The sequence below is a fragment of the Sinocyclocheilus grahami genome, unplaced genomic scaffold (genome assembly GCF_001515645.1).
Source record: "Sinocyclocheilus grahami isolate Dianchi unplaced genomic scaffold, SAMN03320097.WGS_v1.1 scaffold6.1, whole genome shotgun sequence".
Lineage (NCBI taxonomy): Eukaryota > Metazoa > Chordata > Actinopteri > Cypriniformes > Cyprinidae > Sinocyclocheilus > Sinocyclocheilus grahami.
The window spans coordinates 1,035,264-1,050,968 of NW_015505185.1; the positions used below are offsets into that span (position 1 = coordinate 1,035,264).

At 34.5% G+C, this 15,705-nt stretch overlaps 1 protein-coding gene across 10 annotated transcripts in view; it reads left to right on the plus strand.

Annotated features, from left to right (window-relative positions):
- Positions 1-15,705, plus strand: part of dgkb (diacylglycerol kinase, beta) — a 54,094-nt gene that overhangs the window by 19,923 nt on the left and 18,466 nt on the right. For all 10 annotated transcript variants that reach the window (XR_001609422.1, XM_016274573.1, XM_016274581.1 and 7 more), the window contains 3 exons: positions 1,271-1,360; positions 1,633-1,793; positions 8,566-8,630. Coding sequence is in view for 9 of the 10 variants with exons in the window: in XM_016274573.1 (XP_016130059.1) it covers positions 1,271-1,360; positions 1,633-1,793; positions 8,566-8,630 (316 nt within the window). In the remaining variant the exon portion in view is untranslated. The remainder of the gene's footprint in view (positions 1-1,270; positions 1,361-1,632; positions 1,794-8,565; positions 8,631-15,705) is intronic.

A 15,705-nucleotide genomic window follows, 5' to 3' on the forward strand; every position in this document is an offset into this window, starting at 1 on the left:
TGTAAATTAAATCCAAGAAGTTTTCATTCTGGATTTAATAAAAACAACAAGCTAAAGTAAACTTCATAACATAAAGACATCTTGAGGAAATATTGCGAAAAAGGCTTTTCTGGTTGTTTCAGAGGTTCTTTTGAACAGAAGTGATTTTGTTATATTTGTCGAAATAGTCAAATGCTTATTTTTCACAGAACTAAAGCTATTACATTCGTACCTGTATTTTCGGGGCAAATAGGATGATTATCTTTCTTCAAGAAATGGCATATTATTTATATCATCTGAAGAATAGTCTCTGCAGGTGATTTTTTTAGATGACTGTGTCCTCATTTAGTCCTTTATTTGTGTCAAAAATTGCCTCCATTTTTTATCAATCAAAACAAAGGCAGAGTAATTGACTGGATGCTTTCAGAGGAGTGTATTAGAAAAGAACCACTGTAGTTTTGACATTGCCATTTATTTCATTATACAGTAAATGTGTACATACATATGTACTGTAGTCTGTATGGGTCTATATGTGTATGCTCAAAATCAGCAAAGAGGTAATTAAATGTAACAAATCGTAAAAATGTATCATCTTTTATTTGAAAATTAAACATCACTTTATTAAACTTTGATCATTGACTTTTTAATCTTTTAAACAACGTGTTAATTTCAGTGAGAGAAGTACAAATTTATACTTAAGTGTTACGTACATTACTGTCTCTGACAGACAGCCTGTTCTTCTTCTTCTTCTTCTTCTTCTTAGACACCAATGATGTAGTATTGTGGGTTTTCCAAAAAAATTACTATTACTATATAATACGAATACTATTGTGCATGTTATTTTTTGACAGACATCAATGTTTTTATATTCAAATGATGTAGATTTTAGTTCTAATGTTCTGTGTAAATGGTTTGATTTTTGGTTATTATGAAACGTGCTGGAGATGTCAAAAAAGAGTGGTTTTGATGCACAAAGTAGTTTTTATTGTCTCTTAAAAAACTTTTATTTAAACCCATGAAATTGCAGATCCTGTTGTAAATAATGGTGAAAACAAAAATCACTTTTTAAACCTGTGCTCCACTATTAGAAGATTTTGACTCTGTATAAACTATGTACTGTGTATAGTACAGTTGAATTCCCATAAATAGCCCTTTTTATTTATTATTGCTTTATTTTCTGGAGCAAAGGTAAAACAAGTTATATTTTTCCCCTCTGCCAAAGCAACTTTAGTGGAATCATGGGATGTTCTGTTGTTCCTATTGTTCTCTGAAGTGCTGTTCTTTTTCTTAGATAAAGCCAACTTTGAACAGAATCCCCCTGTGTGTGTACTTCCTCTCGGCACAGGAAATGACCTCGCAAGGTGTCTGCGCTGGGGTGGAGGTAATTTAAGTCATTTCAATATTTTAATTTGATGCTGTAAATGAGATTTTGTGTGAATCCTAAAGTCTAAATCCACACTGCGAGCCATGCTGGGACACTTATCACATATTATAACTGTAGTATTTTCACAGTTTTTTTACTCATTCATAACTACTTAAGATCTAAATGTTACAAAAACGTCGGTTCCTTGTCTATAAATAGCTGGAGCTATGGAGAATCCAAACCCGAAACACCTCAATGGAGTAATTTGTAATGTGTCCTTTGGCTTTCAGGCTACGACGGAGAAAGTCTTTTGCAGATTCTCAAGGACATTGAGAACAGTACTGAAGTGATGTTGGACAGGTGGAAGATTGACATCACTCCTGTAGACAAAGATGAAAGAGGAGATCCAGTCCCGTATAGCATCGTGAACAATTACTTCTCTATTGGCGTGGTGAGTCTGAACAATAAAAGTTGCATGTAGAGACCTCTGAGGCTCCTTAACAGTCCACATACTTCCACTCTTTCCCTCCCAATAAACAGAGAGACTCGCATATACGCATCTGGCCGGTGTGCTAGTCTGGTCTATTAACCGTGATACAGTATGTGATGACTGTGAGTGGAGTTTATGAATGAAGAAGTGAATAAGGCCCCTAAGTAATAAGACTAAATGAGCTAATCAAGAGGGCTGAGTGCTTTTTGAAATGCCAAGAGCATCTATTACATTAACAAAGCCGTCCCTCATCACTGTGGTGAGGAACGAAGCTTGCCAATTGACAATGAAATATGCCGTAGACGTTACACGGCTCTCGTCTTACCGAACGACGAACAAACACGTCGTGTGTTGATGCATCTCAGGCCGTCTGAAATCTAATGATGCTTATTACGGTGCCCGCATGTCAGCCATTATCCAGAAATGTCAGGGGAAATATGGTAATTGACATTTACAGGTTTGACGGCTCTGTTTTACTTTAGATTTGTACACATCTTAAAAAAAAGAAAATGTAATGAGGGAGACATGCTTGGACAAATGTTAGTCAATGTCATCTTGTTAATAAGGGAATTGATGGCTGTAAGTATTGATTTATGAAACATTCAGTCCCATGTTCACCTTTACATAAAACAATTCTTTGATAGATAGACGGAGAGATAGACAAATATATATATATATATGTGTATGTGTAAACAGTTATACTCATAAGTTTACACACCCCTTGCAGAATGTGCAAAATGTTAAGAATTAAAACAAAGTAAGAGGGATCATGAAAATTGCATGTTATTTTTTATTTAGTACTGTCCTGAATAAGCTATTTCACATAACAGATGTTTACATATACTCCACAAGACAAAATAATAACTGAATTTATAAAAATGACCCCATTCAAAAATGTACATACCCTTGAATCTTAATACTATGTGTCATTTCCTGGATGATCCACGACTGTTTTTATATTTTGTGATAGTTGTTCATGAGTCCCTTGTTTGTCCTGAGCAGTTTAACTGCCTGCTGTTCTTCAGAAAAATCCTCCAGCTCCTGCACATTCTTTGGTTTTCCAGCATCTTCTACATATTTGAAACCTTTTCAACATTGACTGTATGATTTTAAAAATCAATTTTTTAACACTAAGGACAATTGAGGACATAACTATTACAAAAGGTGAAAACATGTACAGTACTGATGCTCAAGAATGCCACACAATGCATTAAGAGACGGCTGAAGTTCAGTACTAAATGAAAAAATATGATCGTTAAACAAAATGAGAAGAATTTACACATCACCATCCTGTTCAAAAGTTTACATCCCCCTGGCTCTTATTGCATTCTGTTGCCTTCTTGAGCATCAGTACATGTTTTCACCTTTTGTAATAGTTGTGTATGAGTCTCTCGGTTGTCCTCAGTGAGAAAATATGAATCTCAAAATCATACAGTCACTTTTGGAAAGGGTTCAATTTATGAAACATTCAGTCCCATGTTCACCTTTACATAAAACAATTCTTTGATAGATAGACGGAGAGATAGACAAATATATATATATGTGTATGTGTAAACAGTTATGCTCATAAGTTTACACACCCCTTGCAGAATGTGCAAAATGTTAAGAATTAAAACAAAGTAAGAGGGATCATGAAAATTGCATGTTATTTTTTATTTAGTACTGTCCTGAATAAGCTATTTCACATAACAGATGTTTACATATACTCCACAAGACAAAATAATAACTGAATTTATAAAAATGACCCCATTCAAAAATGTACATACCCTTGAATCTTAATACTATGTGTCATTTCCTGGATGATCCACGACTGTTTTTATATTTTGTGATAGTTGTTCATGAGTCCCTTGTTTGTCCTGAGCAGTTTAACTGCCTGCTGTTCTTCAGAAAAATCCTCCAGCTCCTGCACATTCTTTGGTTTTCCAGCATCTTCTACATATTTGAAACCTTTTCAACATTGACTGTATGATTTTAAAAATCAATTTTTTAACACTAAGGACAATTGAGGACATAACTATTACAAAAGGTGAAAACATGTACAGTACTGATGCTCAAGAATGCCACACAATGCATTAAGAGACGGCTGAAGTTCAGTACTAAATGAAAAAATATGATCGTTAAACAAAATGAGAAGAATTTACACATCACCATCCTGTTCAAAAGTTTACATCCCCCTGGCTCTTATTGCATTCTGTTGCCTTCTTGAGCATCAGTACATGTTTTCACCTTTTGTAATAGTTGTGTATGAGTCTCTCGGTTGTCCTCAGTGAGAAAATATGAATCTCAAAATCATACAGTCACTTTTGGAAAGGGTTCAAGTATGTAGAAGATGCTGGAAAACCAAAGAATGTGCAGGAACTGGAGGATTTTTCTGAAGAACAGCACACAGTTGAACTGCTCAGGACAAACAAGGGACTCATGAACAATTATCACAAAATATAAAAACAGTCATGGATCATCCAGGAAATGACACATAGTATTAGGTTTAAGGGTATGTAAACTTTTGAATGGGGTCATTTTAATAATAAAAAAATGGTTTTTAATTTAATTACATTTAATTACATTTTTTAATTCCATATAGATATATACATACTTTTATACATGCTATAAAATGATAAAAATGTTGTAAATTGATTTATAAATAGATCGATCTCTGTCTCATTAATTATTCAGCTGCAATATATTCAGTACTGTGTTAATTAAATTAAATTTTCAATGTGTTGAAAGTGCAAATCACAGTGGGATCAAGTGATATTTTCCCTATCACATTTTACAAGAAAACACAAATTCCTTTTGAAAACAACTGAAAACCAATAGAGATTACAGAGCAAGTCGTGCTCATAATTACTTTGCAGATTATGCAAATGAAAAACAATGTCTTCCGTAATTATGTATATGAACTCTAGGAACTAAACAGCCAACAAATGCAGCTGTTGCCAGACAAGATGGTGCAAGAACATTTTAACAGAAAGGGGTAATTTAAGACATTTACATCAAAAATCTGTATCACAGCTTCTAAACAACTTTTAACATGAACTCAGAATATGCATCATTGCTCATATTTGTAACTTAAAATATCACCTTTTCATGTAAGAGTGATTGTCAGTATAAAAGATATGGTTTCCACAGCTTTTGTGAAGGTAAATTTAAGACTTTTTTAAGATCAACTAAAGAAAATGTAAGGAATAAATGGAAACAAACACAAAGAAATTCAACAAAATGAAGTATGTTTATGACTAAAGCAAAAACAAATACCTGCCAATAAGGTCTAGGAAAAACACACTTATTTTTCTGATCCCACTGGCAGATATTTTTTCTAGTTTCAAGCATAAACACTTAATTTTGATACATTTCTCAGAAATCTTAAAATCTTTATTTTGCATCTCAAGTATGTATCTTGATTGAAGGATGTTTAGATATTTGTACTGGAAAACAAGACAAAAATACAAAATAATACATTGGATTTAACCTTTAATGGCATTAAATGAATTTAAGACTTTCTGCTCCAGGTTAAGATGTTTTAAGGCTTTTTACAGTAAGACCGTTTAAGACCCGCAGAAACCCTGTCAAAAAGAAAACTTAAGAAGTAAAAATTTATTTCTCATAGCAAGTGCTGATAAATAGCCTAGAAGAAATGCAGCAAAATACAAAATACTTAAAAAAAAAAAAAAAAAAAAAATATGTAGTCAAATTTAAATCCAAAGACCAACAAGATTGGTAAAACGCATCAATGTAACGCATCAACAAAAACCCTCTCAAATCAAAGCTGTTCTTCATATTAACGCTTGTCTCACTGACTGATCACCCTGTCAAGTGATATTTTGGGTAATTAGGTACCATTTAAATACCAAAGTTGAAATATCCCTCTCCGTTAGACAGGGGGTGTTATCATTTCGGTCAGAGCCAGAAGCTAGAGACAGTCCCTAATCACACAGGATCGCCTAAGATAATGTAGTCTGTTTCCTAATGACCCTGCGCTCATGTCAAAGTCATTACTCTCCCGCTGAAGGCACATCATCTGCCTGGACAAGCCGTAATTGGACTAAATGGTGAACTATGAGAGAACATTACACATGTCCCTTTATTAATTTGGGCACGAGAGTTTTGCAGTGGTAATTATCGGGGAGGGGTGGACAACGGCAGATGAAAGATAGCGAGTGACTGACTGCTGCAACTTTGACTTTAGAGTCAATGAAAGGAAATCTGCTCTCTCTCTCTCTCTCTCTCTCTCTCTCTCTCTCTCTCTCTCTCTCTCTCTCTCTCATGGATGCCGGATACGATGACGTCTCTGAAAGCTCCTTGGTTTCAGTGCCGGGCATCAAACCAGAGCCAGGCCGAGGGGAGACTGTGCCTTTGCTCTCATGTTTTTATTTATTGTGCAGTTTGTTAGAAAAGAGCAATACAATCTTTTAGATACACCTGTCATTTTACCTTTCTTCTTGTTCTTGGTTGAAGAAAACCAAGACTGGTGGGACCCCGGGCCTCCCTTTGCTCTGCAACTAACAGCGGGTTTAAAAGATGTCAGCCGTAAAGGAATTGATTTTTTTGGCTTACACTAGACTTTTTTCAGTGGTGAGCTAGCAGGGGGTCTTCTGTGTGGAGGTGGTTTCATTGGAGGGGCTGGATTCACAAATGGTCCTAACAGTGTGTTTGGGGCTTGGGGGAAAAGATAGGGAGGCCCTCCTGGAGGAAGAAGAAAGTTTCAGCAGGTTTTTTAATCTCTGTTTGAGCACACCCAAGTTCGCTCATACTTTATTTCCTCCGAATATACCTAGTCAGGTGGAAATGACCTGTTTGTGGAACATTTTTTTGCGAACGTTTGATCTCCATACAGTGCTATTTTAGTGTACTTTTGTTGTTTTGTTAATATTTAGAATTAGATTTTATTTGTATATTTTTCTTTTCATTTTACTTCTAAAGTTTTATTAATTTTGTTAAGTTTTTTTTAAATGTCTATATAGTTTTAAGTTTTAGTTTGTTTAGTTTTAGTTAGTTTAGTACTTCAACTTAAACTAAATGAAAATGAGAAATGACAACTTTATTTATTACTTTTTAAAAGTTTTTATTTTTTTATTTTACATTTTGTTTTAGTCATCAGTAATAATTATATACTTTCTATAATCCTAAATTAACATTGTTAAAATTTGCTTTGATGATGCAACAGAATTGGCATGTATTAAAAATCATGTTTTATTCCTGAAAAGGTATAGGTATAAAAGACAATTATTTTTTAAATCAAACAATATAATAATTATAGTCCTAGATCCTGACTGATGTAAACAAATCAAATACATTTTAACTATCTAATAAAGAAAAGATTGACTGTTACACATCTTCTACTTAGCAGAAAAAAGTATTATCACAAAATTAGCTTGGAAGCCAAACTTTTAATATTATATATATATATATATGTATATATATATATATATATATATACAGTTGTGCTCATAAGTTTACATACCCCATGCAGAATGTGCAAAATGTTAAGAATTAAATCAAAATAAGAGGGATCATGAAAATATATATATATAATTTTATTAAATTTTTTTGAGAATGTGGTGAGACATTTTTAAGCCTTTTTAGCAAAAATACAAAGTATAAAACATGTATAGGTAGAATACTGGTACTTTTTTAAATGGTTTTGTGTAACAGACTAATTATCTGAAAATGTGCCACTTTTGCCTGTATTCATCATAGATCCAGTAGTTTTGTGCCATGTTGCTGTTTTCTGTGAATATGCAGCATCTTCATAATATGTCAGCACAAAAATAACTTGTAACAAATTATAAAAATTTAGTTTTGTTGCCAGATATTTACTTCTTCTTTTTTTTTTTTTTTTTTTCTGTTTTTTTTTTTTTTTTTTGCTGATAATGGGGGCAATCTGTGAAATTCTGCTGAATGAAGAATGTATATCTTCTATATTGTGTATAAAAGTGTCATGTTTGTCATGCTTCTCCTCTTCGTCCTTACAAATGGTCAGGCCTTCAGAATCTACATTTCTCAATCAGGACATATAGTCACTTTACGTTTCAACCACCATCTCTATACATCACCATAGCAACAAAACATTTACAGTACAAAAAACACATGCAAACAGAGCGCACACAAGTGCATCTGAACCTCTAACCCCAGATGTCAGAATACCTGTGACAGGCGCCAGCATCCTGTATGTGTGTGCGACTAATTAGCCTGAACCACGTGTTCAGTCCTCTTGTCAATACTCATCATCGTTGGCTAGAACCCCAGCAAAGAATCGCAAACACCTAATCTGTTAACACACATAAATATGCATGGAGCTGAAACTTGTTTCCAGTCGTGTGGAAGGGCGATCAGTCCCGTAATTGGAGCTCGGTGTGGGGGAAGGAATTTTGTTTTTGTCGTCAGAGTTTTGTCTGGTTTTAAAATACATTCATCTGGTTTTAAAATAAACACGTCTCTGTCTGCGACGTCTCTGTTGTGGGGCTTTTGTTTATAGCTAATGGTCCGTGATAAAACCATCATGAAACTATTCAATACAATCCTCAATCTGTTGTCTTTTCATCTTCACACAGCTGTTTTGACAAACTCAAGATTTTAAGACCCAGATGCACAGAGGATGATGAGAGACTGATGTGCGAGTGTAGTACGTCAAAGGCTCCTAACGAACCATTGTCAGAAGCTTGCGAAACAGCGATGATGGTGTATCGGTGTGCATAAAAACCTGATCTGATTAGCTTTTTTTCTCCTTTTGCAGGATGCATCCATCGCTCATCGATTCCACATTATGAGAGAGAAGCATCCAGAAAGGTTTAACAGCAGGTACCGCTCGCTCTCTATCTCTGTGTTAACACCAAACACTTCACCAACACTGCATCTTAACTCCCACTGTTTTGGCTGTCATCTCAATCTGTAAGATCGCCAGTGTGTCTGCTGGGTTTACAGTGAGTTAATGCCCTGATAACTCTCCTTCCCCCCTCAGGTGTGTCTTTGAGACTGCTGCCATGCTTTTATTCTCTAAAATTAGATGAAGATGTGGGATTGCATTGTTAAGGATTCCCAAAACTTTATCTGAAGCTGAATAACCCTCTTAGTCTGAAAAAACATAGTTTTCATGTATTAATAAAAATTAATATGTAATTAAGAGATGCATATACAGGTGCATCTCAATAAATTAGAATGTCGTGGAAAAGTTCATTTATTTCAGTAATTCAACTCAAATTGTGAAACTCGTGTATTAAATAAATTCAGTGCACACAGACTGAAGTAGTTTAAGTCTTTGGTTCTTTTAATTGTGATGATTTTGGCTCACATTTAACAAAAACCCACCAATTCACTATCTCAACAAATTAGAATACTTCATAAGAATACTTCATAAGACCAATAAAAAAACCATTTTTAGTGAATTGCTGGCCTTCTGGACAGTATGTTCATTTACTGTACATGTACTCAATACTATAACACTGTTTTAAAAACTATTTTAAAAGCCCATATTGATCACTCATAATATGAATATTATATATATTGTTTTCCAATCATAGATGTTTTTAAAGGCTTAATATTCAGATGCAGCTATATAAATAAGGTATTTATAGGTTGGTTTTCCTGAAGTCTAAACACTGTGGCTCTGTGGTGCTTTTAAAACATTGACCTGACATAACAACATTGACTCCATGACTCCAACCAATGGCGTGAGTTTGGGGCGGGACTTTCTATTTGTCTGACCAATAGATGTCCAGGAAACCTGTTTGGAAATATTCCTTATTTTGCATTTGCATTTAGTCCTGCCAGTGTCACAGAAATTATACACTTCACCTTTACTTTATTGTATATTGCTATTGGAGCAACATTGTGACCCAAGTTTACTCATGTATGTATTTACAAAAATAATTTACTTAATAAAATCCTGTTCTTTTAGGACTTTTATGAATAGTTGAGCAACAGATGTAGGTGCTCCTTTGTGCTGGAGTGTTTAATTCTTTGCTGAAAGGATCTGAGTGATGTGGAACATCTGTGATTAGCCCACAATGTGTGCACCTTCTAATGATGAGCAAATTTGATATCTATGCTCCCATTAATATTTAATGTCCCAATAAGTCAGTACGAGCGCAGCCGAGAAATTGGTTGGGTAATTGAATTTGCTTGGGTAGTTTGACATCATTTTTCCATCACCGTGATGACACAAGACCTTCAGGAGAGTCTTTTAATAATCAAATGATAATTATACTTTCTACGTGCGGTCCTATATTTCAAACCTGGTGAGCAGATAACATTTTAATTTCAGGAATTAAGGATTGGTTAGAAGTCAGAAGACGCAAATGCCTTTGTTTATAGGACTGTGTTGATGTTGATTCAGATCCATGTGGGACGTATAAAGAATCAAACCGTATTCTGATCACACAAAAGCATGTGTACAGGAACTGTTTTATACAACTGTGTCTTTTGAATAATGATTAAGATATTTTAAGAAAATTATACCATCTGTTATTTGAGTTTGATAAATAATTCACATGAGAGAATGGGTTTAGATCTTTCTATTACATAGTATCTTTTCTTCCTCAATAATGTATGAAGTAGAAAGGTATTGCAGATTTTTTTTGTTGGATTTTTCTAGGAACCTTTATCTTTTACAAATATATAGCTGTTTTAATAAATCATCATATTAGTGAAGCGAAGGCCATGCATATCTCGCTTACAGTTAATGGTAGTGGAGGGTTTTTGTTTTAACACTGCCATATCTTAACCCAGGGGTCGTTCTGTGAAGCAGGGCCTTTTGCAGTTTGATATGGTGCTTTTAAAGATGCATTTTGCATGATTTTCAGAATTCTATCAGATAAATAGTGTGTTAATGTGTTAACGAATTACACTGCCATCATGAATTAAGAAATTGAAATAATTTGAGCACAATTACACGTTTGGGCACAATTAAAGGGGTCATGTGATGCGATTTCTGCAATTTTCACTTTCTCTTGGAGTGTTACTAGATTTCTGCAATTTTTCCATGACGAAGAGGACGATATCCGCTTCGTCATGCCTGGAGCTGATCCGTGCTGGTCGCTGAGGAAATACATCAACTTTGCGATCACAAATGCAGACATGGTTTTATGTTTACTCGGCGCGATGCAACGCAACTTGTAAAAAGACAGTATAAGTCATTATAATCCGTAAATATGTCCACACTGGATGCAATAAATGCCTCGTTTATAATGGGTTTGAATGTTTTTGTCTCGTCATGCCGGGACCGGACAAGGCATCACAATATGGTAAGGGGCGTAACATTTCCGTCACATGCTTGAGGTATTCGGCCAATCACAACACACTGGATAGCTGACCAATCAGAGCACACCTCGCTTTTCAGACCGATAAGCTTTGTAAAAATCGATGCGTTTCAGAAAGTGGGGGCATAGAGAAGAAACAATCATGTATGTGTTTTTTTAACCTTAAACCGCATAAACACATTTCATTACACCAAATACACAAAATTATGTTCTTTTTAGCAACATCATATGACCCCTTTAATGGAATTAAATCATTACAGATTCAGAGAAATGTAGCTTTATTTCACTTGCTCACCAACAGATCCTCTACAGTGAATGGGTGCCGTCAGAATGAGAGTTCAAACAGCTGATAAAAACATCACAATAATCCACAAGTAATCCACGTGACTCCACTCCATCTTGTGAAGTGAAAAGTTGTTTGTTTGTAATAAAAAAAAAATGATTGAAGCCATTGCTTCCATTGCTACTATTCTAAAATAACAGTCCATAATGCATGATGCTTCCTCTATTAAAAAAGTCCATCATCTCTTATCCTTTATATATCCTTTTATATTTGTTTAGAAGTGTTTTGGACTGTTTTCACTTGTAAACCGTGCTTGATCTGTGCATATTTCTAACCTGATTCAGACTTTTTCACTGGAGAAAGCAATATTATGGATAGAGGACTTGTATTTTAGCCAGAAGCAAAAAGGGCTTAATGATGGATTTGTTTATTACAAACACACAGCTTTTCACAACAAGTTAATTAATGAACTGGAGTCGTATGAGTTACTTGTGGATTATTGTGATGTTTCTATCAGCTGTTTGGACTCTCATTCTGACGGCACCCATTCACTGCAGGGGATCCATTGATGAGCAAGTGCTAGAATGCTAAATTCCTCCAAATCTGTTCCAATGAAGAAATAAACTAATCTCAGATAGTTTCATGGTGAGTACATTTTCTGCAAACTTTCATTTTTTTGAATGAACTATTGTTTTAAGCTTTAAGAAAGGTATCAGTGTTGACAGTTTAACTTGTTTTTTGACTGTGCTTTGTTTGTTACTTTGTACAGTCCTTTCTTTCTTAAAATGGTGTAGCTTTAAAATTAGCATATTTTTAATGACTTTTTGGCTGTTTTCTCTGTGCAACTTTTCCAATCTCTAATGTTTTTTCCTGTTATTGTATGTCATTGCATTGACCTTAGTGAGGACACAAATATTTGATCGGCTTAATGAGCAACCCAACAATGGCCAATTGGTTTTTAATTATAACACGGCATCATCTTGTTGATAACGGACGCGGGGTCTTGAGCGAACCCGGCTCCCTGGTTTTATTTGCACCTCGGGTGATTACCAGGAGGAAGGTGAGAAGATTTGACACTTTGCAGATAGATTAATTTACTGCTGGAGTAAGACCAGAGGGTGATAATGAGGTCGAGGATTAAAAGCAGACAATCAGTGTGGCAGCGTCGCATGGACTCGTTAAAGTACACTTTCTCTCTTGTCACTGATCGTTCAAGCGCTTCCAAGATAATCTCTGTCTTCAAGATGATGCGAAAAAGGAGAAAAAAACGTGTCTCAGTTGTCTTGGTTTTGTGAACTTCAGTGTTATGTGTGGCGTCTTTTTAGACTTGTGGCCTTGTGGTTGTTGCCTACAAAAATACTGTACCACCTGTACTGTAGCCGTGTTTTACACCAAAATACCATAGTAAAATTGAGTTAAATTGAAATTAGCCATCACTGTCATATAAATAAAACATAAATAAATAAATGATTAAACAAATGGCATTTGAAAGCCTCTTAAAATGTTTGATGCAGATCTCATGTGAACAGGTTTTACGATAATAACAATAAGAGCTATATATGATATCAAGGTGGAAATAGTCATATGGCATGATGAACATGAATGGATGTGTGACTGTAAATGTTTATGTACTTAGTCTTTAAATGAATGAACTTTAAATTAATATTTAAACCCCAAAATTAGTTTTATTTTTGATCATCATGTTTTTTTATTTTTCCATGGACACTAAAAGGGGATTTGCATACAACAGCTGTTCATATATATGCTTTTTTTACTTTCATGTTTAATGAATTTACATTTTTTTTATTATAATTATTTTTTATTCATATTTTTTATTTTGTAAAAATGCATCAAATTGATCAGAAGTGACAGTAACAACATATATAATGTCACAGAAGTATTATAGTTCATATAAAATGCTGTTCTTTTGAACTTTCTTTTTGAATCCTGAAATCCTGTTTGAATCCTGAAAAAAAAGTATTACGGTTTCCACAAAAATATTTGTCTTCAACATTGATTATAAGAAAAGTTTCTTGAGCAAAATGCCACTTTGGTCTCTCAGAAAAAAAAACATAAAAAAAAAAAATAGAAAACAATTTCTAATTAAATTATTAATAGAAAAGTTATTTTAAATTTTAATAATTACAATATTTACAAAAAATCTTGTGAGCATAAGAGACTTCTTTCAAAAACATAAATCTTACTGAACATATGTTTTATTTTTCTATTTCAAGGATTTTAGTCATTAATTGTTGCATTGCTGGCATTTCCACATCCTCACCAAGTGTGAAATAAATGAAAGTGTCATTAATGTGTCATTTATTTCAACCATATGATACTGACTAGGTAGGAGTACTTGAGCTCTACTGAGCTCCCTTTGAAACAGCCTACCGCTGACCAGTGAGTGTTGCCTTAAGGGTGACAAGCTCAGCCTGAGGCGCTCTTCTTTAATTATTCTCAGTTTAACCTTTCCTTGAGTCAGAGGGAGGCTGAACCATAGAGGGCCGTTTAGCGTAATGAGGGTCCTCATCAAAAAGCTATTGCAAGAGCTAAGACTGTTTGACCCACTGCTCTCTGTCTCTTTTTCTCTCCCTCTCTCTCTCTCTCTCTCTCTCTCTCTCACACACACACACACACACACACACATACGCACACATACATAAACCATCCCAGCAGAGCCCTGGGCAGCACCGCTATGCACACTGCTCCTCATTTCAAATGAAATCGCTGGTCTGACTGGGATGTCATCTATAATTAATGACCACTTCAGAGTGTAATTTATTGAGATCTCACCTGTGGCCCTGTCCCCATCCCTGCTGGACTTTCAAACTCCTCCCTGCTCCACCTCCTCATGTTCACACACTGCGTACATACAGAAATAGCAGATGACTCCACCTGATGTTCACCACTTCACATACTGTATTATATTAGAAGAAGATCTCACACCTTGCACAATCATGTCAGGTATCAACACTTCAAAAAAAAAAAAAGTCACATCATAGAGAAGGAATGTTTCAGAATCAATAATTGAAAAACCCATATGTATGAAACAAAATATTGTCCTCCTCCCCTGCATTTACTAGTTTGTTTGACTTGGAAGTTTATGCTGTGGTCTCTTCTGAATGTTCCAACTGAAGCATCTGTTCTTAAAGTAATAGTTCATTCGAAAATCAAAATTAAATCACCATTTACTAAGCCTCATGTAGTTCCAATCCTGTATGATTTAATTTCTTCTGTGAAAAAACACAACATGATAGTAGATTTTTTGAAAAAGTAATTTGGGTATGTACAAAAAAAGTTAAAAAAATCAAAAATTCATTTAGGTTCCGTAGAAGAGAGAAGGTCATAGAGGTTTAGAATGAAATCAGAGTGAGAAAATGATGACAGAATTTTCATTTTTCAGTGAACTGTCCCTTTAAATTGCCTAACACAGTGTACACGTCGTATGAATTTTTACAATACTTTTATGATACTTTTTTTATGAACTTTTACTTTTTGATTAAAAATACAGTAAAAACAGATATATTGTGAAATATTATTATTAATATTATTAAAAATAAGCATTTACTATTTTAATATATTCAAAGTGTAATTTATTCCTGTGATCAAAGCTAACTTTTCAGCATCATTACTCCAGTCTTCAGTGTCACATGATCCTTCAGAAATCATTCTAAAATATGCTGATTTGCTGCTCAATACACATTTCTTATTATTATCAATGTTGAAAACGGTTGTGAAAACTGATTAAAAAAAATTCAGGATTCTTTGATGAATAGAAAGTTCAAAAGTAAGGTATTTACTATATTTGTCATAACATTATTCATGCCTTTACTGTCACTTTTCATCAATTAATTGCATCCTTTCTGAATAAAAATATAAATTTCTTTCAAAAAAATATTACTAACCACAAACTTTGGAATAGTATAGTGTAAAGGCATATACTGTAGGTTTGAAATAACATGAGGCTAAGTAAATGATAATTTTTAAGTGAACACTATTTTTTGTCTATTTTTTTAAATCATTAAATTTATAAAAGATTGAAATCCTGACAATGTGCCTTTAATTAGTGGGCTCATTGGAAGAACCTGTTGTGTTTGATTTCAGATCAATGGCCATCGGCCAGATCCTCTATGGTTTAGTCTCAGTTCATTCATGTTGTAGACGTGCCAGGACTTGCTGTCATCTGATTACCTGTGTTGCATCTCTTAGACTCAGTTGGCAGATGCTGGTCTCCATCTGCAGGGCCTTTGAGACATTCCCCATCCACACTGGAACAGAATTCCACAGGGAAGCCCTTACTGTACAAGAGACTTGAATGCATACATGTGCACTGATG